This window comes from Fonsecaea multimorphosa (genome assembly GCF_000836435.1).
Source record: "Fonsecaea multimorphosa CBS 102226 unplaced genomic scaffold supercont1.19, whole genome shotgun sequence".
NCBI classification, from domain to species: Eukaryota; Fungi; Ascomycota; class Eurotiomycetes; order Chaetothyriales; family Herpotrichiellaceae; genus Fonsecaea; species Fonsecaea multimorphosa.
In genome coordinates this window covers 494,268-514,963 of record NW_015971653.1, presented here as the reverse complement: position 1 = coordinate 514,963, position 20,696 = coordinate 494,268, and the positions used below count along the sequence as shown (strand labels likewise).

Below are 20,696 nucleotides of genomic sequence, written 5' to 3'. Positions count from 1 at the left end.
TCAGACACAGCTTTGCACCGTCGACCCTCAGCAGGGACGAGTCGGTAGACGTGCAGTAGCGTAGATGCAAGTTGCAGGTCAGGTCAGGTTCAGATCCAGGTTCAGGTTCAGGTGTGCCGGAGTCCTGTTCTCGTAGGTGCAGGCTCGGGATCAGAGGGAAGGGAGGGGGCCCCGTCCGTAACCGGGACGCCGTGCAATGCAGCCCGCAGTGTGGCCAGCAGTTGTATTCGTGAGTTACGGTGGATTGTGGGTTGTGGGTTGTGGGTTCTGGATTGATGGAAAAGAGGCGAAAAGAGAATCGCAAAGGGAAAAGTGGAAAAAGTGGGCTGGGGGCAGCTGGATGCGAATGGCAATGGCGACTAAAACGGGGAAAACCTTGATTGTCGGGCTCGCCTGGTAGCGGAAGAGAATAGAGAGAGTGTGTCTGTGTGGTTGAGCGAGAGAGTGGGAGTGGAAGTGAGCGAAGAGTGAGCCGAGAGTGAGGAAAGTGAGGAAAGTGAGGAGAGTGAATTGAGTGAGTGACTTCTGACTTGCCTCTTTCTCGCATGCCCGGGCTGCGCCTCATCGTCGCCTTTGCCGTCTACGTTCTTTCGTTCGCCCTTTGCCGAATTCGCCTCTTTTGCCCATCTCGCCTCCTCCTGCCCTTAGTCTCCTTCCCTCTACTACGGCTGCTGCTGCTGCTGCTTGCTACTGCCCCTACAGATGCAGATGGTATGATGATAGTAGTAGTAGATTGCTTGATTTGTTCGTTCGCTTCCTCGCTCGCTCCATTCGGAAACACACCCATGGCGCATCCCATCTCCCCTTCTACGCCTCGCATCCCTCGCATCCCGCAAACCCTCAGGCCCAGCCATAGTGGTTCCCATCCTCTCGTGTTGCTGATGGGGGAGACTGTGCAGGGCCCGTATCCACAATTTTTCTTTTTACCCATGTCTCCATCCAACTGCATAACGCTTGCTGCGCCCGACCGGCCAGGTCCCCCATCTTTAGCTTTGCTTTGTTCAGCCTATCAGTCCCGTCTGTGACTCTTCTCCCTCGCTGGATATAAGGTACGGCTCTCTCCTCCTTCTATCTCTTTGCCCTTTTCGTCATCCCCGCCCTTCCCGCCCTCTTCCCTCTACCATTCTTTCCCTCCACCACCACCACCACCACCTTTCCCCTACCACTTCATCTCCGAACCCTCTCTGCAAGGCGCGCACACTACTTCCCTCGTTGGGACCGCCCAGAGATACACTTCGATCAACGCAATCATTCATCCAATTTACCCTGAACCCTCTTTCGGTATTCTCTTATATTTATCTCGTCGCTTCTGCCTGGTCAGCCCTTCCCTTCCCGTCAGTGTCGAATGTCTCTGTGAGAAGATCAAAAGAATCCCTACGTCTCCCCATAGCAGGAGAGAGAACCGTCATAAACAAAAAGTCAAAGTAACTCATAATGCCGACAATATTATTACCCGCATCGGCGGCCGCTTTTGCGCCGCGATCAACCTGCAATGTGGTGCTCAACACAAAGGTCGAACCCTGGTTGACGGCCACCCTCAAGCGGATCAACAAGATCAAGCGACCTCTCAACAGTGTGCCTCAACATACCAGATGTCTGACCGAGACTCTGTCATCGCCCAATGCCATCTGGTCACTGTGCTCATTAATGGTGCCCAAGGCACCCGAGTCGGAGTTGAGGAAAGATTCGAATCCTCTGGTGGAAGCCCTGTTCAACTACCAACTCATCCACATCGAGGCTTACGTCGTGCATGTCGACATGGTCTCGCAGAACGAGGTCGCCTTCAAGCTGACAACAGACACCATTGATTCGCTGGTCGAGTATCACAAGGAAGTCTTCTCTGTCGACACCAATGCCAATACCTGGGAGTGGTCGGAGAAAGAACAACAGCTCAAGAAATTGCAGGAGGAGTTCGTGCAGGCGGCCAACAAGTTCGTCTACCGGACGAGCGCCCTTGCCCTGGAAGGTATGGAGGAGGATGGTGCTGGCGAGCTGCTCTGTGGCCGGAGCGACGAAGTGCGCACCGCCATCATGGGTCTCTTTGTCCCCCTTCTACCTCCACCCCCCAGGATCGTCGATGTCATCCGTCCTACTCCTCTGCTCCCCAGCTCGACCGGCACGGAACAATGGTGGCCGTCACAACATCTGCAAGCCATTCAGCCTGCTCCCGTCGAGGCATGGAAGATTGTCCCGTCAAGCCCGAGCCCCGTCTCATCTTGCGACTCGCACCACAATATTTGGTCGAACGTGGGTGTGCACGAGATCCAACTTCCATCGCCGACGCCCTCATTCAGTCAACCTTACTCTACAGCGGCATACAACACGTCTCAATACTACAGCGCACCTGCCTACAGCGCTCCAACCACAACATCGTCATTCGCACCCCTGCCTCTACCGAGCATGCTCACTCCGCAGCCCTGCAGTACGTCTGCAGGTCTGAGCACGTTTGGTTGGGATCGGTACCAAGAATACACGATGCCATTTGCCACTGCTATGTGAACGATCTCGGAATCAGAACCCTTTCCTTCCATTTCGTCTGCACAATATTCTTCAAGGTTGATGGACATCAACCAGCTGTCTTCCTAGGACCATCAACAGTCGGCTGAAAAGGAGCGGCGCGAGCCTGCACGGGAACACAGATCTTGAACGTTTGAGCAAGGAGTTATTTTGATCGAACTTTAGCGACACAAGGATACCACTCTGCATTTTGACACGGTCTATACGGGACACGGGACATGGAATAATATTGGGACAGGGTTGATCTTTCAGCAAGCGTTGTGTTTTTGTTTCCACTAATCTCCTATGTCGAGTATTAGTTTGTGGGCTTTTGGACTATACATCAGCGGCAGGTCTGGCTGGATGGAATACAGAGATATCCCTGGGTTGGATACAGTCCCACATTTTCGCAAGATCGGAATGCCTCGCGGCAGGTATGCAAGGTTTGGGATACATGCTGGGATCTCTTTGGGCAATGCCGTGGTGACACTCAAGGCGTTACAACGATAGAGGCGAGTCCTCTGCGCTGCACAAATTGAGCACCCGTTCCTACTACACCTGATAGTGCACTGGTTGGTACTGAAGGTAGGGGGACAGCGGCAGGGTGGTGAGGTGTCGCATCTGGTATGTGACGACTGCTGCCTTACTGCGCGATATCTGTTTGGAGGCTCCAGGGACCTGATTGGGGTCGCGTTTCGATGGCACGTCTGTGGCGTGTGCGAACTTCCCATTACGGGTCTGTGACCTGAATGGGGGACCACGAGACAGTCTTTGGTGCTTTGGATATGATGGAGTGTGGTTTATAGGGTCATCTCCTATATCCCCGACCTGGTGTCGAGGAAGCTTGCTCCACTGGATGGACGGGAATCGGATGCTGGAGCTTTGAGGTATATACCTCAATACATAAAGATAATCTAAAAATATGAATATCTTCTCTGCCTCTTCACCTTGTACTTGCTCTCTGCTCACTTATTTCTAGTCTTTTGCTCTTTTTATTACCTCTTGGACACCGCTTTTACCACGGTCTCGAGGATTTGGCGGCAACTCGGAAGAGATCTCGGCTTGTCAGCCTCTTTGTCACTGCGTCGAGATCTTCTACGTATGGGACAGATGAGCGAGGGGCGAGAGAGATGCGATCAAATACTGCGACGAGGGAAGTGTAGCCGACAGCCACATTGATTGAGCCACGCCTGCCTAGTAGGTACACGCCGACGCCTAGCTACCAGGTAGTCCACGGGGCTAATAAGCCAAGGAGCAACGCCCCGACCTCGCCTAAAAGCGCCTATGACGATACCAAAGACCGACCCTCCCGGGCCCAGCCCAGTTGAATGCCGATCGCTTGTCCCCCACTAAGACTGGCCAAGTAATCCCCTCGTCCCTTCTCAAAAGTGCGCCCACCCGTCATCGTGACTTTTACCCATAAAGGCTGGTGAGGCGGACGGCACTACCAAGAACCGGGCATCAATCAACCGCACGCTGCTCAGTCATCATCAACTTCTTCTCATATCAGCGACGTCCCATTTACTTCAAACTGCTGTCCTAACCTGTACCTATGCAGAATTAACTTCTGAAAGGTCGAATCAGATGCTGTGTCCTCAAGCTCGCCGTCCTCTCCGGTAAGGACTGGCTCTCGTGTCCTGCCGCTCTCAAACCGCAGTCTCAGTGACGGCATCTTGAAATTGCCCCTCATCTACCCGCAATGTCCACCGCATAACCACTCCCTCGACTATACTGCTCTCTGCTCACCGGCAGGCAGGGCTCTTTGATCGCACAATCACCTCGGGAGATATTCTCCACGATGGTCAACCTCCACGAGTCCCTCAAGGCCCTTGCCCCATGCAAGTTCTCGGACATCCCGCAGAAGCATGAAGAGCTAGAGCCCTTCTTGTCCGACCTCTTCTCCCAAGTCCAGACGATAGTCGAGTCCATACCCATTCCAGACCCTGATCCCACGCACCGACATCGCTCACATACCACGGGCTCAATCACTGCCAACAATGCCTCTGAAATGTTCATGTCGTCTGCGCGGAGCCCTCCTCCAGCCCCAGAATATGCAGCTCTACAACATGAGTGGGGGAAGCCGGTAAAGCTCGCGGCGAAAGAAAACCCATTGGGTATAGCTGTCTACAAGCTGTCCAGCAAGGACGGAAAAGGCTCGTGGTTTGCTCGAAGGAGTGTGCATGAGGGGCTGGGCTTCAATCGCTTTAAGCACGGCTTTCAACGGGAGTTTCCTACTTCGCTCGCTGTTCAAGGTAAACCTGGTGAAGGAAACATCAGAGGGATAGGCGCAGAAACCAGGGTCGAGGAAATCACGGTGCCAAATCGTGGAAAGATCGAAGTATATCGCCTCAGTGCACAATTCCCAGGTCCGACCACTCCGCGTGATTTTGTCACTCTTCTGGTCACATCATCCAAGGCAATTAAGCACCATGGGGACTCTCATAAAATGCCTGATCTGGTCCCACGGCATTACATGATCATTTCTAAACCATGTGATCACCCCGAGACGCAGCCTCAGAATGGCTTCATTCGTGGCCAGTATGAATCGGTAGAGTTCATTCGCGAGGTTCCCAGAAAGCTCAAATCCACCATGTCGTCGACAGATTTGGGTCATTTGAGCCACCATCCAGCACCTTCGCCGTCGCTTGAGAGAGATGTCTTAAGACACAACGCAGAGAAGCACGCGACGGATGCTGACCCGCACCACCAGGACGATCAGAGGCACTTGAGAGTCGATAGCCACGGCTCGGGACTCAGGGAGATGTCCCCAGGACGCAGGAAAAGAAGCGTTACAGTCGATGCACCTGCGAGCCCCATCAAAACCCATGATCCTGCTGAACCCTTCGATCCAGAAGAGAACCCGGTTGAATGGATCATGGTTACTCGAAGCGATCCAGGGGGCAGCGTCCCGCGGTTTATGGTGGAGAGGGGAACTCCCGCAAGCATCTGTGCAGACGCTCTGAAGTTCCTGGACTGGGCATGTCAGAGAGAAGACGAGGAGGAGGACACTGACAAGCCCGAACATCGGCCATTCGGCCGGCGGCGTGAAAGCTTTGCCAGCTGGGAAGCCAACGGCACGCTTGCCGGGATTAGGGAGCACGAAGAGAGTCTTCAAGCCATTGGGGAGTCTCCACCTGGAACACCCAAGGCGTCCGCTGCTCATGTACAAAAGTCCGAGCCTGATACAGTTGAATCTGCGCCAGATACGCCAGCTTCCTCTTCCAGTTTGTTGAATACTGTGACGGAGGCCATCAGCTCGTATACTCCGCAGACAGTTCGCGACCATCTACCTCAAATTGGGAATCACGAGGTCGATGGCCAGCACGAGATAACCAAGGAAGACATACAGCAAGGGGATAATCCGGATGGCGACAATGATGACGCGTCCACCATTTCAACCACTTCATTTGCCTCTGCCGATTCGCACCTGACGTCCGAGGAATCCCCTTCAATTTCTTCCAAGTCCCTCTCAGAGCAGACGGAAAGTCAGCTACTGCAGCAGCATGACAAAGAAATGGCCAAACTCTCGGATCGCAGGGCTGCGGTCGATGCCAAATTTGCAAAGCAACGTGAAAAGCTTACGAGCCAAACCAGTAAAGACACGGAAAAAGAACAACACGCTCTGAAGAAGGCCGAAGAGAAACACCAGCGTGAGCTCAAGAAGCATGAAGAGAGGTATCACAAAGAAGTCGCCAAATTGGAAGAGAAAAGGAAGAGGGAGGCGAAGAAACTGGAGGAGAAGAAACGCAAGCAGGTTGACAAGGACGAAAAGTCACGTTTGACTAGAGAACGGGACGAGGCAAGGGCCGAGCTGGAGCTGCTGAAAAAGGAGCAAGAATTGCTTACCCGCCAGATCGGGGAACTGCAGAGAGAGAACACGGCGCTGACAGCCCGGATAGGGAAATCCGAAGGAAGTGGAGTGTCAATCGACACTCCGTCCAGTCCCAACAATAGGTTCAGAGCAATGACGCTGGGACACGAGAATCGCGGGAGGAGTTCGAGTCTGATGAATCGGAGGAAGGACAAGGGAGACGCAAGTAGCCAGCATTCGTGACCAGCATCTGGTGGTACGGGGGAGAACATTGAGCTTTGCGACCATTTTCCATCTTGACGCGAAAGTTCGCCAACCGTCGGACTGGGAAAGCACACAAGAACCCGTCTGATGGAGGCTGGCTAGATTCGTTAAACTTGGAGTTTCTTGGTGCCGGATGCGCAGCGAGGAGTTGCTAAGCCAGTTATGTATATATATAACTATTGTAGGTCCAATCTCCCTGATCCAGCTGGGTGTCTACGGTTAGGTGACTTTGCATACAGTCATGACAGTCTAACAAAGGTCCCCAGCCCCATTGGGCAGACACGTGACGCTCGTCGTTGCCATTGATTTCTGCGACCGCCTCATCACTTCTGCATCTCACTCTCAAGTTCACCCACATTCCCAAGGTGAGACCCATCTGCCACACTTTCATGGTGGTACAAGGGGCGTCGAATTTGCCATGCCACAAACCTCTCGACCTTATCGCGCCCTTCGATGCGGACATTTCCGCCGTGCGTCATGGCGAGGTGGGTTGCTTCAACATCAGAAAGCCAAGAAGCGTCCTGACAATATCGACAACGAAGCTTGAACTCGCACAATCCTAACAGGTTCGGTCACAAATCTGATTGGAAGTCACACCAATATGCCGCTACCAAAGCCGAATCCTATGCCACCGTATTGGCTCTCATATGATTCCAATCTGTCGAAACATCGCACAACCGAGGATCTCCCCGAAGAGGCAGACGTCGTGGTTATTGGCTCAGGTTACGTCGGAGCCGCATGTGCCTATTACATCCTCGAAAAGGACGACAGCGAGAGACCTTCGGTCGTGATACTCGAGGCCCGAGACGTGTGCTCCGGTGCTACGGGGCGCAATGGTGGGCACCTCAAGCCCGATGTCTATTTCAATGCAGCCCTCTATGAAAGGACGTATGGGCCGCAAGTTGCGGAGGCCGTGAGGATGTTTGAGACGCAGCAGGTCATGGACGTCAAGAAATTGGTCGAGAAGGAGCAGATTGATTGCGATTTTGAACTCACAAGAGCCATCGACGTGTTTGTGGATCCTCGAGTTGCCGAACCCACGATCGCGGCGTATCTGGACATGAAAGCCAGAGGATATCGTTTCCCAGATGACCTGCACTTCATAGGTGATCCCAAGAAAGCTGAACAGATTTCGGGAGTGAAAGGGGCGCTGGCAGCCTTTACGTTTACAGCTGGATCGATTTGGCCCTATAAACTGGTCTCTCATCTTCTCCGCCGTTGCCTGGAGTGGGGAGCAAACATTCAAGCAAACACTCCCGTCACGGCGATCTCCAAATCCCCTGGCAGCGATGGCCGGTGGGTTCTGACAACTCCTCGCGGAGAAATCAGAGCCAGGAAAGTTATCCTGGCCACAAATGCATATTTGTCGGAGCTCTTGCCTGAATTTAGCGACAACATCACCCCAGCCAGAGGAGTGGCATGCAGAATTGCTGTGCCGGAGCATGGAAAGATGGCCCCTCACTTGAACAATACCTACAGCATCAGGTATGGGCCTCAGGAGTACGACTATCTGATCAGCAGGACAGATGGAAGCATAGTCGTTGGGGGTGCAAAACAAGTCGTCCTTTTGAACGACTCCTACTGGCGCAACAACATTGATGATTCACAATTGATACCTGGTGCTGAGGAATACTTCACTGGCTACATGCAGCGAATGTTTCATGGCTGGGAAGACTCACAAGCGAAGATCACGGACATCTGGACAGGCATCATGGGCTACTCTTCAGATCTCATGCCCTGGGTCGGGGAGGTACCCGGAAAACCCGGCCTCTTTGTCAACGCAGGATTCACTGGCCACGGCATGCCGCGGATCCTCGGCTGTTCTGCAGCACTTGCGTCCCTGGTTCGTGGAGAGGCGAAAGATTTGAGTCAGACAGGGTTGCCAACACCGTATTGGATCACCAGAGACAGGTGGATGTCCAAAAGGAACATCGCCCGTGAGTATATGGCAGGCTCTCGACCCTCACAATAAGCGGGAGTATATCGAGCCATACCCAAAATCGTTAGTCGAGTCGCCAAATGCACGGGATTGGGTTGGACGAGCTCTTTCAGCTCTAGCCTTGCGATATCAGGCAACAGACTCGACTGTAGCTATAAAAATGCTCAGCTCTCCCAGACAAATCTGATTTCGCACCCATCATCCAGCCCATCAATCTACCTACCTAGACCTTGATTGCATTTCGGTGTAGCCCGACGTCATGGCAACCCCTCCGACACTAATCCACATCCAAGGCCGCGCCACCATCACCACGACTGCTCAGCGAGCAGTGCTCAATCTAGCCGCCTCCGACACGGGTTCAGACAAGGATCAAGTCTCAAGCCACGTGGTGTCGACCGTGACCGACATCCAAAGCGAACTAGACGAGTTATGTCCGCGACTGGAAAACGGCGAGATATCACCCAACGCACCTGTGGACTTCTACTCGATCGCCTCGCTCTCCATCTCCGCGACGGACGAATACGACGATGACGGCGTCCGCCTCGAGAAAAAGCTCTACAGCGCCAGCTCCAACATCGCCATCCACTTCCGCGACTTTGGCCGTCTGGGACAGATGGTCGTCCGCCTGTCGAGTATGCCGTACGTCGAGCTGCGTGGTATTGATTGGCAATTGGCCGACGAAAAGAAAACGGAGCTCGACGAGGAGGCTAGGCGCAAGGCGCTGCGGCATGCCATGTCCCGCGCACGGGCCTATGGAGCTATCATCGGCAGGGACAAAGTCACTTGTATCAAGATTGAGGACTTGGAGGAATCATGGCCTGCGAGACGGGTCAAGCAGACTGCTCGCATGGCTAGTAGCTCTGCGACGTTTGAGGTCGGTGCGGGAATTGACTTCGAGCCGCAGCTTGTCGATGTCAGTGCTACGCTATCTGTCGAATTTCACGCCGAGTAGAGGGCTTAGAATCGATTTTCAATGACTTCAGCTCGCTTCAAATCTGTCAAACCGGTTCGCATCTCTCAAAACAAAGTAAACTTCAAGTTGTCATATCGAGTTAGATCTTCAAAATCTAGTAAATCAACCAAACTATGTAAGCAAACTTGAACTTAGAACTTACATACTACTACATATAGTAAATCTACATAATAAACCCTCTCAAATCGACTCAACTACAGTATCTCAGTAGAAAAGACTATAGAAACTTGAACTAGACTTATGTACTATGTACTTCCCCCTTTTGGTGATATTTATAATTTATAGTATGCAGTATTACTATGTACTAGTATGATGATAGAGATTTAGAACGTGCCTGCCCGGAAAACACGACATCCAATTCGCCTAATTAGGTAGGAGCCACCCTAGATCACGTGAAAAGCGCTCCTTCCTATCGTCCTGTGTGAAAGACTTCGTGTTTCTGGGAAGTGTAGGATTTGCCGTAGAGTCGTCATCAGACGGAAGGCACGGTTGGATTTAGTATGAAGACTCTTCTTGTGATTTGTTTGCCTATACTATACATATACTGCTCCTGGTCCGGTGCGTGGCTTCTACGAGCACCAGCGCGCCTACCCGGATGGTACATACATATGTACTATGTAGGTTAAGAGATCTAATTCGCAAGTCGTTCCTCCTATTCGGTGGTCAGACTTCTGTCGAGGATTCCCTACGTACAAATCGCTCGACGAAGATAGGCACCCCCAGGCAGCAAGCCAAGTTTGTCCAATCGCCAAGCCCCTAAGTCGACTGTTGCCTGGCGCGGCATGCGTGGCGCGCACGGCCAAGGGAGCCGACTGGACCCGGGCTGGGAAGCTCGCGACGGAATGCGCGAAAGCGACACGATCGCACGTGAAATGATGCGCCGGTTCCTGTGTCCAATGCGCGGTGAAGGAGTGCTACTACCATGTTGATACTACTAGAAAGCATGGCACCTGGAGAAAAGGGTATTAGTACTTACTCTCGAAGACCTGCACTGTACCTCGCAGTCAAAACAGTTGAAGACTGACCGATTTTCCTCTCCTCCCTCGTCTTTCCCATCTGTCTCAGACGCAAATCAATCAACTGCTCTCTTCTCCAGCCACCAACGCACTAGTGCAGCTTATCAAGATGTCGATTCACCACATGTCCTTCCCGGTCCCATACAGCAAAGTCGACAACGAGGTCGCCTTCCTCGCCGCCGCCTTTGGGCACATGGGCTTGAAGGAGTTCTTGCGCCCCGTGCCAGGCGTTGTGGGCATGGGCGAGTTGTCGCCCTGGTTGTGGATCACCGGTGTCGAGAACCGTCAGCCGATTTCAGACGATACCAAGATCTTGAAGAACCACGTGGCTCTGGAGGCCAAAGGTACGATGAACTCAAGGCGATTGGCACTATGTACTAAGTAGTGGTGATCCTACTACTGCGTTCAAGCTCTTACCGATAGGCTGACGGGAACCGCGTTGTCTAGATCGCGCACAGGTCGATGCCTTCCACGCCGCGGCGCTCAAGGCTGGCGGGACGGACAACGGCGCACCAGGCGTCCGGGCTGAATATGGCCCAAGTTACTATGCGGCGTTCGTCCTCAGTCCTAGCGGCCACAACTTTGAATGTGTTATATTTCCTCGTCCTGGCGCGAGTGCCACGAATTGACGGTCCTTGCAGCCTCCTCCGACCTGGTCTGGGGTCGCCGATGCTGAGAAGGGGGCTGAACACACAATGCGAGAGGATGCTTTGGACTCGAACCTGCCTGGGCGCTCGCAGGGATTGAGTCTGGAGTCCATCAGCGGAGGACGCGGCAGAGGGCAAGGGTACGCCTCCAGGATTTGGGGGATGTACATACGATATTAGCGGAAGTTTGTAGTCACTGGTTGTGGAAGGTACTATACTAAATACATAGTATATTCCGTACAGATTGAGGCTGGGTAGGCTGGCAGCCCCTTTATATGAAAGAAATGAAAGGACTATCGAGCGTCGGCAGTCGTCCTAAGCTCAAAATTCTTTTTTTGTAGAATCGTCGTCAAGCTGTCGGCTTTCATTATTGGAAGAAGCTGCTCGTCGTCGCTCCGCTCTTCTTTCCCTCCTGATAAGTCGCGCTGAGCTGGTCGTACAGCTTCTTGACCCGCTCCAGGTCGCTCTTCAGCTTCGTCCTGGCCGCCTCGTCGTCAACCGAGTCGATCAAGTCCGCCAGCGACTGGGCCGTGAAGAACTTGTTCTGGCGGTTGTACAGGGGTTTGGCCGCCAGCGTCTCTTCTGTGTCACCTGGCGAGGGGACCTGGTAGACGGATTTCAGGATGTCGATGTCGTCTGATCAAGTTGAGTTGTCAGTCTTTTCTCTCTCTCCCTCTCTATCCACGGCGGAGGGAGGGGAGTTCTCTGGTAGTTAGAGCTTACACGGAATAGCAAAAAGATCCCGACTGTCCTCGTAGGTGAACATGTAGTAAAACTCGTTGAAGCCGGACCAGGTGATGCCACTCAGGCACAGCGAGCAGGGCTCATGGGTGGCGAAGAAGACGCAATCCTTGGTCTCGGGCCGCCCCTCGCGCGGCAGCCGGAAGAATTCTTGGATGCAGTTGATCTCGCCGTGCAGCAGCGGCGACTCGCGCTCGTTGTTGGTCGCGCACACAACGGGCGCGAGTGTCGCCCGCTCCAGCACCGCCGCCCCGAACAGCTTCGACCCCTGCGACACTTGCTTGGCCGTCAGCGGGATGATGGCCTTTTCTGTTGTGGACAGCAGTGCTGTGGCTAGGTCTTGGGCTCGTGGCATTCTTTTTTTGTGTTTCTCTTGGTGGGTTCGGATTATGCTGGCTGTTGAGATATACTCCACTAAAGAAGTATGTGACGACGGGCCGTTTTGGGAGACAATCGAATCTGCAAGGAGGAATTCTCTAGGTGCTCAAGGAGGAAGATATAATGTTTCCCTCTCACGTCCAGATCGCAGTCTCCTCCGCTGGCACGCACTTTTATATCCCATTTGTCCTCTGGGTGCCAAGCAGGCGTCCGTATTCAAACTTGTCGTCCACTCGATAAGAGTAAAAAGAACGCGAAATCGGATCCAATCGCGGCCAAGTCAAATGAATTTTGCGGGCGCGGAGACCGCCGAAGCGCGCCCACTGGCCCCGGACTCGACGAACGTCAAAAGTCATCGATCATCATTTAACACTACTGCATACATAGTAGTCCTATGTATTTACTCTGTTTCTTTTTCTCGTTTACAGTCCCTCCTCTACAAGGTATAGGTATGCGCGTTCACCATAGCCGGGTGGACGAAAGTCACACGTCCAGAGATCCTGCATAATGCGCAGGGTTCAGAAGGGTAAGCCACTTCCGTGCTCTCCTCTGGTGGGATCGATAAGAGATCGAGGATGATGTACCTCGTAGGTATCTGAATAGTAGGATCGATAGAGGGTCGGATAGGGTTCCGGGCAGAGGTACTGCTCTAAGACGGGTCTGACACCAGGTCTGAACCACAATCAAAGGCTCGATCTGTTGGTTTTCTCACGTATCGAACCAGGATTTGATCCTCGAGCCCCATTCGATCCAGTCCCCGAGCACCCACCCATTGGGGGTTAGATATAAAGCTGATCTGCCCATCTGTAGTACCTACGATGGAGCTCTTGGGATAGCTGAGCAAAGTCGATGAGCAAATTGATTTGTATTGTTCATTTGTCCCTCCTCGATGAATGATGCTGGAAGAAAGATGAGTGTTACTTCATGGTGGTGGATGGACAGGCAAACATTGTTCCCTACATAGTATTTATCTCGCATCCCAGACTGACCCCACACCCCACCCAAGCAAGGGCATTACTATCCATGTAATCGGTGGTCAAATTCTGCTTGATAGTACATAGTATGTACTTTGGAGGGTGTAATAGAAATTATTGGGATTACGGAGTCCTACGTGCATTAAACAGATTGCCCAAGGGGATCATCCACTGATTTACGGAGCACTACCGTACTGCCCATTTCGCGGGTTGTATCATTATCTCATCAACACTTGCATCTTCCGACCCCTCATGCCACCGATACTGACCAGTACTATCCATTGCAATAGCCCCCTCAGCACTCCCTCTGTCCTGTCAATTATCCAAGTCGAGTCGGTCTCTTGGCTCGCCCTTCAAAGCAAGGCGGCAACACCCAGTCCAACGATACCAGCGACACCAGCAACATTTGACCACTGCTGCTTCAGCATCTGCGCAGCGCCAGTGTAGGTTGCAGCAGGAGTAGCGCTCGCGGGGGCATAGCTGCTGGTCAAGGTAGCCGGAGCCGACGCGGGGGCGCTGCTTGAGCTTGGAGTGAAAGTCGGCCCAGCAGTTGCAGAGGCCGTGGGCAGAGTAATGCTGATGCCTGCCGAGCCGCAGTATGATTCGGCAAATTGTAGAGTTGCTGGAATGGAGTCAGAAGATCAGCTTCATGTCCGACTCTGACAGTTCCAACAAAGACTCTCGAGCTTACCAGCTATGTCAGTAGCATTGCAAGCGCCTTGAATGCATGAGTACACTCCAGTCAAGAAACTGCTCGCCTCGCAGACGCAGGTAGCATTGGTGGCTTGACAGCCAGTGCTGGAGATAGCGGTGAGGGCACAGCTCACCTAGAGGTTCTGATGTCAGTTCTGCCTGCCGGTGCAAATACTATGTATGTATGGACGTTAAGTGTGGTATGACGTATCACATACCGCGCAAGTGGGAAGACTGGAGAGATCTTGCGACGCTGCGAGATGGAGGAGGGACGAGAGCCCGACAGCAGCGAGGGAAAGAAAGCGCATTTTGGCCGAAGTTCGGGGACTGTGAAGCTAGGAGCAGGGTGGTATGGCGATGGTTCAATGATTGAGTTGGATCTGAACAAGCTGTATCGTCGTCTATATTATTTTGGGAAACGCTATTCGCATTCAACGAGCGAGTGTGGGATGGTACTAGCAGTAGTATCTTGAGTAGCGAGTGCTCAGATGTGCGACAGATTCTGACAGTATCAAGAGGAGGTCAAGAGAAAGAAGCTTGCGACAACGGAGGAGCTTGTTCCAAGTTTTATAGCTGTTGCTATCATCTGGCCGCTAGTCGGGTAGCATGTCCCGTCCCAGAGCTGCCAAAGCTGCTGGAGCTGCCCTATTGGGAGTGACAGTTGAGGGGAAAGGCTTAGGCTCTAGGTAGAAACCCGTCCTGGAAGGTGTTTGGATTGCTTGGTCTCCTGGCTTCAGCTCGTGTTGCTGCACGCCACCAGAATGAGCAAATGAGAGGAGCGAGAGAATGTCGATGTCTCAGGCACCAGATCATCTAGCGTCGACGCACGTTGTCAGCTCAGCGAATGAAACGACATGAATTCTGAGAAACTCGGGGGAGGGCCGTACTCGCTCGGGAAGAGACTCGCGCGAATTCATGGTAGCCAATGATAGTAATTGAAAGCAGGCGAGAAATTCAAGTGACAGAGAGAGAAAAGAGGGGGAAGGTCTGAGGCCTTTGGTAGGGGAAAGCCAAAGCTGGTGGACCAAAGCCGAGGTTGATTGGACACGAGTCTGAGGACGACAGCGCCTGCACGGTACATCGTCATCACCAGCTGGAAAGGGCAACTTGTACGAGAAGCTACAACTTGCCCTTTGGCTACGAGTAGCACTACTAAGTATGTACTGAGTACATAGTACTAGACCTCACCACATGGCATTATAAAGCGCGTGTAGGTATAATCCTGCCAGTCGTCAATCGTCCTTTCCACAATGTATTAATCTTTACCAGAAGGGGAAGCCAAGTGTCACATGCTAGTAGTGGTAGAGTGAGTCACGTGACTATCATGAAAAGCCAGCTAAACCTCATTAGGACGTTTTAGTCCTATATTCAATAATCAGGGAGTCTATAAATCGCAATTATAAACTCAACACGTACTATTAAGGCTCTATCATATGGTATTCAACTTTTGATAGTAATCACCTTATTCGTTTCCATCTATACGATCACTAAAATAGCGAAAGAGGCCTCAAATTTATATATAGTGCTATGTAGTTACATAATTTGTACTATGTAGCTTCTGATTACGATCCCTCCTGATATACACGTGACATCCACGTGACTGATCACGTGATGAATATACTATATATATTGCAAGGTGCTAAGTGTTGTTGATTATGTTTCTAAGGTAAAATATGACACGTTAAAGTACTATGTATGTATCTATATACTGTAAATATTGTGCGGCGTGTGTGGTCAAGCTCGTCTACGTAGTGAAACCTTTAATAAACTCCAGTCCCTAAGAAATATCGTTTAAATTATGTAGTTGTTCGAAGTGGATATCGTCTTTAAATGACGATTATGGGGAAGCGTCCAACCATATGCCACATGCACTCGTCGACTCACCGCTAGTATCTGATTCGACAAAGCTGGAGAAATTTGAAAGCTTCCGAACTCCATCATCTGGTTGTTTATCTTTGTTCTCATCGGTCCTTCAATTGAGCTGAGAAAGCTTCTCCCGGGAACCACAAGCCGCACGAGGTCCAAAATGCCGCTTTTTGAAAATATCAAAGCAATTCACGAATACACTCGAGATCGCCAAAATGCCCTGCAGGCCAACAATCAGAAGCTCCTTTGGAGGTTTGCCGACGTCTTTTGGCGGACGTACGACCTTGGATTCACGGCCTTTGGAGGCCCTCCTGTGCATTTTCAGATTTTGCATAGGCGGTTTGTAGAAGGGCGTGGAGGTTTGGTCCCATGGATCGATGAGCAAACGGTGAGAGATGTGATTCATCCATGGGTCGCCCAGTTCACTTATTGCAATCACAGTATCAGGAGCTGTTCGCCATTTGCCAGGCCCTTCCGGGGCCAGGCAGCACCAAAATGCTGTTTTGTATGGCGCTAATTCATGCTGGTTTCATACCGGCAGTTTTGGTCTTCCTGACTTGGAGGTGGGTTTGATATGAGGATGTGGAGTGCCAAAGGCATGGGTGTCAATTGATTTTCTGTGTAGTCTTCCCGGGGCGATCGCAATGTACGGCTTGTCGCTTGGAGTGCAACACATCAACACTGTCCTCCCGGGTGCAGCTTACGCATTTCTATCGGGATTGAATTCCTCAATCGTCGGTATCGTCGCCCTTGCTGCTGTACAGGTGCGAGATTTCTTCACTTTGAAGGCGTGAAGCAGCAACGGGAACTAGGCTGACCTGGTCGCGAACAGCTCGCAGATAAAGCCATCAAGGACAGGTTGTCGAGGATTCTTGTCATTTTCGGCGCATGCGCCGGCCTCTGCTACAATGCCTTGTGGTACTTTCCCCTTCTCATTCTTGGTGGAGGCATCGCGACGGCCATCTGGGATACTCGACTCCGACAAGCCCTGGCTCGCTGGAGAAGGAGATTGAGGGAGCGGAGATCGCGACCAGAACCTGCAGTGGAGGAAACAGGCAATGAGAGCAGCCAAAGCATTGAGTTGACGGCTGTGCAGAGTGAGAGTTCGAATGCGGTACAAAGAAGAGCTGGAGCGTCAGTTGCGCAGTCGGCGAACGCAGCATCACCAAAGCTTGGCGAAGCCTCGACATCTGCGCCTGCCACTGCTCATGCAGCAGCTCCTTCTACGGATATGCGCTCACATGGGATCTCGGTGCCCATGGGACTCATAATAATCGCTGTCTTCTTTGGTACGCCACTTCTCTCTTCTGTCATCTTGCCAGGCGGCCCTCTTTTCTGACTGTATCCCTAGCATCATTTATCGCAATCATTGTCACGCGGGGTCTGCTCAAATCTACTCCCCGCCCGCTGGACCTGTTCGCAAACATGTATCTCGCCGGGACAATCATTTTCGGCGGGGGTCCCGTCGTGATCCCCCTGCTCCGAGAATACGTGGTGCAGCCCGGCTGGGTGTCGTCGAGAGACTTCCTCATCGGCCTGGCAATCATCCAGGCGATACCCGGTCCAAATTTCAACTTTGGCGTCTACCTCGGTGCGCTGGCGCTGCTGGGCACGTCTCAACCCACAATCCTCGGTGCCTTGATGGGGTACGTCGGCATCTTCCTGCCGGGCATCGCGCTGGCCGTGGGAGTCCAGGGCATTTGGCGAGTTCTCCGCACAAAGCCAGTAGTGGGCAGCCTCCTTCGAGGGGTCAATGCCACAGCCGTCGGACTGGTGTTTACCGCTGTCTATCGCCTGTGGGAAATCGGCTACTTGACACCTCAAACGACGCAGGGGCAGAGTCTGGCTAAGGAGCCTTGGTGGGTCGTGGTTGCCGTCCTGACATATTCCGAGTCGGCCTGGTTCAACATCCCCGCGGCTCCGGCGATTGTCTTGGGAGGGCTGCTGGGGTTGGCCTGGTATGGCGCGGTGGGAAAAAGTACTCTTGGTTGAAGAAAGTCTGTCTTCGGACGAAGAGCTGTGATCGACAAAGCGAGGAATGGAATTGTTGATGCTTTGACATGACCTCATCGGGATCAGTAAGTAGTACATAGTAGCCATGCGAGTAAGGAACCAAGCTTCCCGAACAGACGCTCAAATTTGGATTTGCTCCCTCGTATTGATGCAGCTTTCGGCCAGGGTCTGTTGGGTGCTAGGATCCAAGGTACATAGTCCGTACATATATGGTATAGTACTATCGCAAGCACGTATCAAGCCGCATATCAAATCGATCTCAGCTCAATACAGCTCATGTCACAGAAGCCAGCGACCTCTAGATCTTCGAGCTGAGTCTGGAAGGAAGCAATGAATTGGTCTAGCTTTGACGCTGGATCGTGTGTAATTTGCAGACTCCGCAGCCGCTGGTCAAGCATAATTCCTCCTCGTACTCAGCTTCTGCACCACCTGGTGACCATCAAGGACCCCTATCGCAACATATCCGAGATCGTCCTCGGGACGAACATCGCCGAGCCGAACCGTCAGATCTCCTAACCGTCTCGATTGGGTCGACGCGTCTTCCATCGACGATGTATGCGGGATATTCGCATACGGATTGTCCCTCAACAGCGAGCTGAATTTGTCCAACACGTCCGGCCCACGCCGGTACGCCGTCAGCACTACCGTTGCCAAGCCGATGATGAACAGCACAAGCGAACAGACAAGCATGATCGCGAGCCACGTGAAGTCGCACTTGACGACAATCTGGCTGGTGGTGATTGTGCCCAGCGTGCTATCCGTGTTGTACAGCTGAGAGTCGCTTCCTCCCACTGTGAAGTTCCCTGATATCGCAGAGGGAGCAATGCTGTCAATCCAATAGGTGTTGATGAGCTGCGTGAACCGCTTAGAGAAAACGTCGTCGCCGAGCTTCCAAAGCTTGGTAGTCGCAGTCTGCAACAGGACATTTGCCGGGTCCGCCAAGTATGCTTCTATGGCGCTAGGGGGGCAGAACGAGGTATCGCAACCCACTGTCGGGTTGGTCGCGTTGGTGAAATCAGGAAAAAATGCATCGTACATGATATCTTCTTGACCGAGACCATTGATCGGTGTCCATTCGGTTACATTGAGGGTGGTGTAGCTGTAGTCGCGCTGATGCGAGGCGGGATTTTTCGAAGGTCGTGCAGCAACGCTTTGACAGGTCTGACCGTTGCATTCGATTTGGACTTCGATGTAACTCATGCCAACCGAGCAGTCTGCGACGGTGAGGATCTCCCCTTCTACCGAAGGACCAGAATCACCGTAGAGGTCAAGAGATCGGAACGTAAAGTTAGTTATTGCGTATTGGTCGAACCTGTTGGGACTGAGAGCGTAATTCGCACCACTCCAGCCTCTAAATTGCTCAAGGCTCTGTCGGTCTTCTGGGGTCCAGTCGTGGCCTGATACATTGCAGCTTGTGACCATATAGCCAGTGTTCATCGTGAAACGTGAGACTCCTACTGATGGGAGATTGTGGATGGGCAGTCCAGTGAGAGAACTCCATTCGACGTCACCAGAATCTGGCACGATCCGCCAATCTGAGCCATCCTGCGCGGTGAGACTCTCATAGATGGGTATTTTGACGTTGCCGAATTGGTCTTGCGCCAGATCCTTTGATTTGGCCGAGCCGATGAGAGCAGCAGTGAAGATTGCATTGATTGGGATCAGCGGTTCCGCCGAGGCCGAATTGACTCCTTCGTTGCTAAATTCGGACACAAAGGCGAGATATGTAAAGTTCTGTGTCGCATTGGTAAAGGATTCTTGAGTGGATATGACACGTAGTCCGGCTTGACCCCCCAGGGGAGAGAGTGCCCAGAGGAGGCAAAGAAACGGCGTGAGGACGTTGATTGTCTTCAAGGCAATTGGGGCCATGAAGGCGCTGAAGACGCTACGGCTCTGCAAGAGGTATTCGAGCGCGAGCACGGAGGTGCCACTCTCGAGCTTGATTGCTGCGATAGCCCTGAGAAATTTGGCAACGACCGCGGAGAATAAGATGGGGAAGATGGTCGGACTCTGGTCTTCTTTAGCAACAGCCACTGGGTCACGAGTGCCTGGATGGTAAACAACGGAACAGTGGCGACGTTCAAACTCACATATTTGGCCGCTTCAAGCAGGTCCTGGTTTCCTTGTTGGTCGACAGGCTGATTGCGCCTAGAATAAACCAGGGCGGCGAAGACAATGAAATAGGCGCAGGAGATAGCAATGAGGAAATCCAGCAGGCCTTGTCCAAGAACACTTAGAGAGGACAGCCGTCGAGCACTCCTAGGGTGCTTGGGATTCTGGGACGGCGCACTGTCGCTGTCAGAGCCAGCATTCAATAAAAACCCACTGTCGACTCTCGACTCTGTTATATTTACCGTTTTCTGCTCTTGACTTGGGTCCCCCATCTCCACGATGCAGGAGAATTAAGAACCACGCGCCCATGGCGAAGGGCGATAGCGTCCTTTTAATAATGTATTGATCAAGATGCGAAACTGGGGCGGAGAAACTCGCGTCCTGTAGATCTTGGATAGCCGGCGAGCGGCTCGCCGGTAGCCTTGGGCTGAAACAAGCTTGAGGCTCTCGAGGCGTAAGGCCGCCCACGGAGCCCCTGCCAGGGCCCGAGCCGGGCAAGCCAGGACTGCATGTGGAGTCCCCAGTGGTTCGTGCCGCGATGCAAATCTCCCTGGCCCTTGTATCATGATTGTGCCAATGGATATTATCCACCGATAGCGGCAATGCTGGGCATAGGTACATTGTATGAAGTGTACCTAGTCAGATAGAGGAGTAACGTGAGGATTACGTGCGTCACTTTGTCCGGGTTGTCGCTTCCCCCGCATGACATTAAAGTTGGCATCCACCTGAGCCAATTGATTCTAACTCCCTTCCTAGGTACCTAGGTAGATAGG

At 52.5% G+C, this 20,696-nt stretch overlaps 9 protein-coding genes across 9 annotated transcripts; 6 read left to right on the top strand and 3 right to left on the bottom strand.

The window, feature by feature from the left end:
• Nucleotides 1-1,434: 1,434 nt before the first annotated feature.
• Nucleotides 1,435-2,499, top strand: Z520_08565 (uncharacterized protein; the record flags this gene model as incomplete). The annotated part of the gene is made up of 1 exon (XM_016779061.1): nt 1,435-2,499. One exon carries the CDS (start codon nt 1,435-1,437, stop codon nt 2,497-2,499), a length of 1,065 nt encoding a protein of 354 aa, XP_016629980.1.
• A 1,795-nt stretch (nt 2,500-4,294) lies between these two features.
• On the top strand, nt 4,295-6,550 carry Z520_08564 (uncharacterized protein; the record flags this gene model as incomplete). Its single annotated transcript, XM_016779060.1, has 1 exon — nt 4,295-6,550. One exon carries the CDS (start codon nt 4,295-4,297, stop codon nt 6,548-6,550), a length of 2,256 nt encoding a protein of 751 aa, XP_016629979.1.
• Nucleotides 6,551-7,172: 622 nt separating this feature from the next.
• Z520_08563 (uncharacterized protein) lies at nt 7,173-8,543 on the top strand (the record flags this gene model as incomplete). Its single annotated transcript, XM_016779059.1, has 1 exon — nt 7,173-8,543. One exon carries the CDS (start codon nt 7,173-7,175, stop codon nt 8,541-8,543), a length of 1,371 nt encoding a protein of 456 aa, XP_016629978.1.
• A 226-nt stretch (nt 8,544-8,769) lies between these two features.
• On the top strand, nt 8,770-9,462 carry Z520_08562 (uncharacterized protein; the record flags this gene model as incomplete). Its single annotated transcript, XM_016779058.1, has 1 exon — nt 8,770-9,462. The coding sequence occupies one exon, from the start codon at nt 8,770-8,772 to the stop codon at nt 9,460-9,462; it is 693 nt and encodes a 230-aa protein (XP_016629977.1).
• Nucleotides 9,463-10,608: 1,146 nt separating this feature from the next.
• On the top strand, nt 10,609-11,128 carry Z520_08561 (uncharacterized protein; the record flags this gene model as incomplete). Its single annotated transcript, XM_016779057.1, has 2 exons — nt 10,609-10,843; nt 10,947-11,128. 2 exons carry the CDS (start codon nt 10,609-10,611, stop codon nt 11,126-11,128), a joined length of 417 nt encoding a protein of 138 aa, XP_016629976.1.
• A 385-nt stretch (nt 11,129-11,513) lies between these two features.
• On the bottom strand, nt 11,514-12,242 carry Z520_08560 (uncharacterized protein; the record flags this gene model as incomplete). Its single annotated transcript, XM_016779056.1, has 2 exons — nt 11,514-11,782; nt 11,870-12,242. The coding sequence occupies 2 exons, from the start codon at nt 12,240-12,242 to the stop codon at nt 11,514-11,516; spliced, it is 642 nt and encodes a 213-aa protein (XP_016629975.1).
• Nucleotides 12,243-13,592: 1,350 nt separating this feature from the next.
• On the bottom strand, nt 13,593-14,240 carry Z520_08559 (uncharacterized protein; the record flags this gene model as incomplete). The annotated part of the gene is made up of 3 exons (XM_016779055.1): nt 13,593-13,861; nt 13,931-14,066; nt 14,151-14,240. The coding sequence occupies 3 exons, from the start codon at nt 14,238-14,240 to the stop codon at nt 13,593-13,595; spliced, it is 495 nt and encodes a 164-aa protein (XP_016629974.1).
• Nucleotides 14,241-15,958: 1,718 nt separating this feature from the next.
• On the top strand, nt 15,959-17,790 carry Z520_08558 (uncharacterized protein; the record flags this gene model as incomplete). The annotated part of the gene is made up of 5 exons (XM_016779054.1): nt 15,959-16,186; nt 16,240-16,361; nt 16,424-16,562; nt 16,631-17,087; nt 17,150-17,790. The coding sequence occupies 5 exons, from the start codon at nt 15,959-15,961 to the stop codon at nt 17,788-17,790; spliced, it is 1,587 nt and encodes a 528-aa protein (XP_016629973.1).
• A 411-nt stretch (nt 17,791-18,201) lies between these two features.
• Nucleotides 18,202-20,195, bottom strand: Z520_08557 (uncharacterized protein; the record flags this gene model as incomplete). Its single annotated transcript, XM_016779053.1, has 2 exons — nt 18,202-19,821; nt 19,902-20,195. The coding sequence occupies 2 exons, from the start codon at nt 20,193-20,195 to the stop codon at nt 18,202-18,204; spliced, it is 1,914 nt and encodes a 637-aa protein (XP_016629972.1).
• Nucleotides 20,196-20,696: the final 501 nt, after the last annotated feature.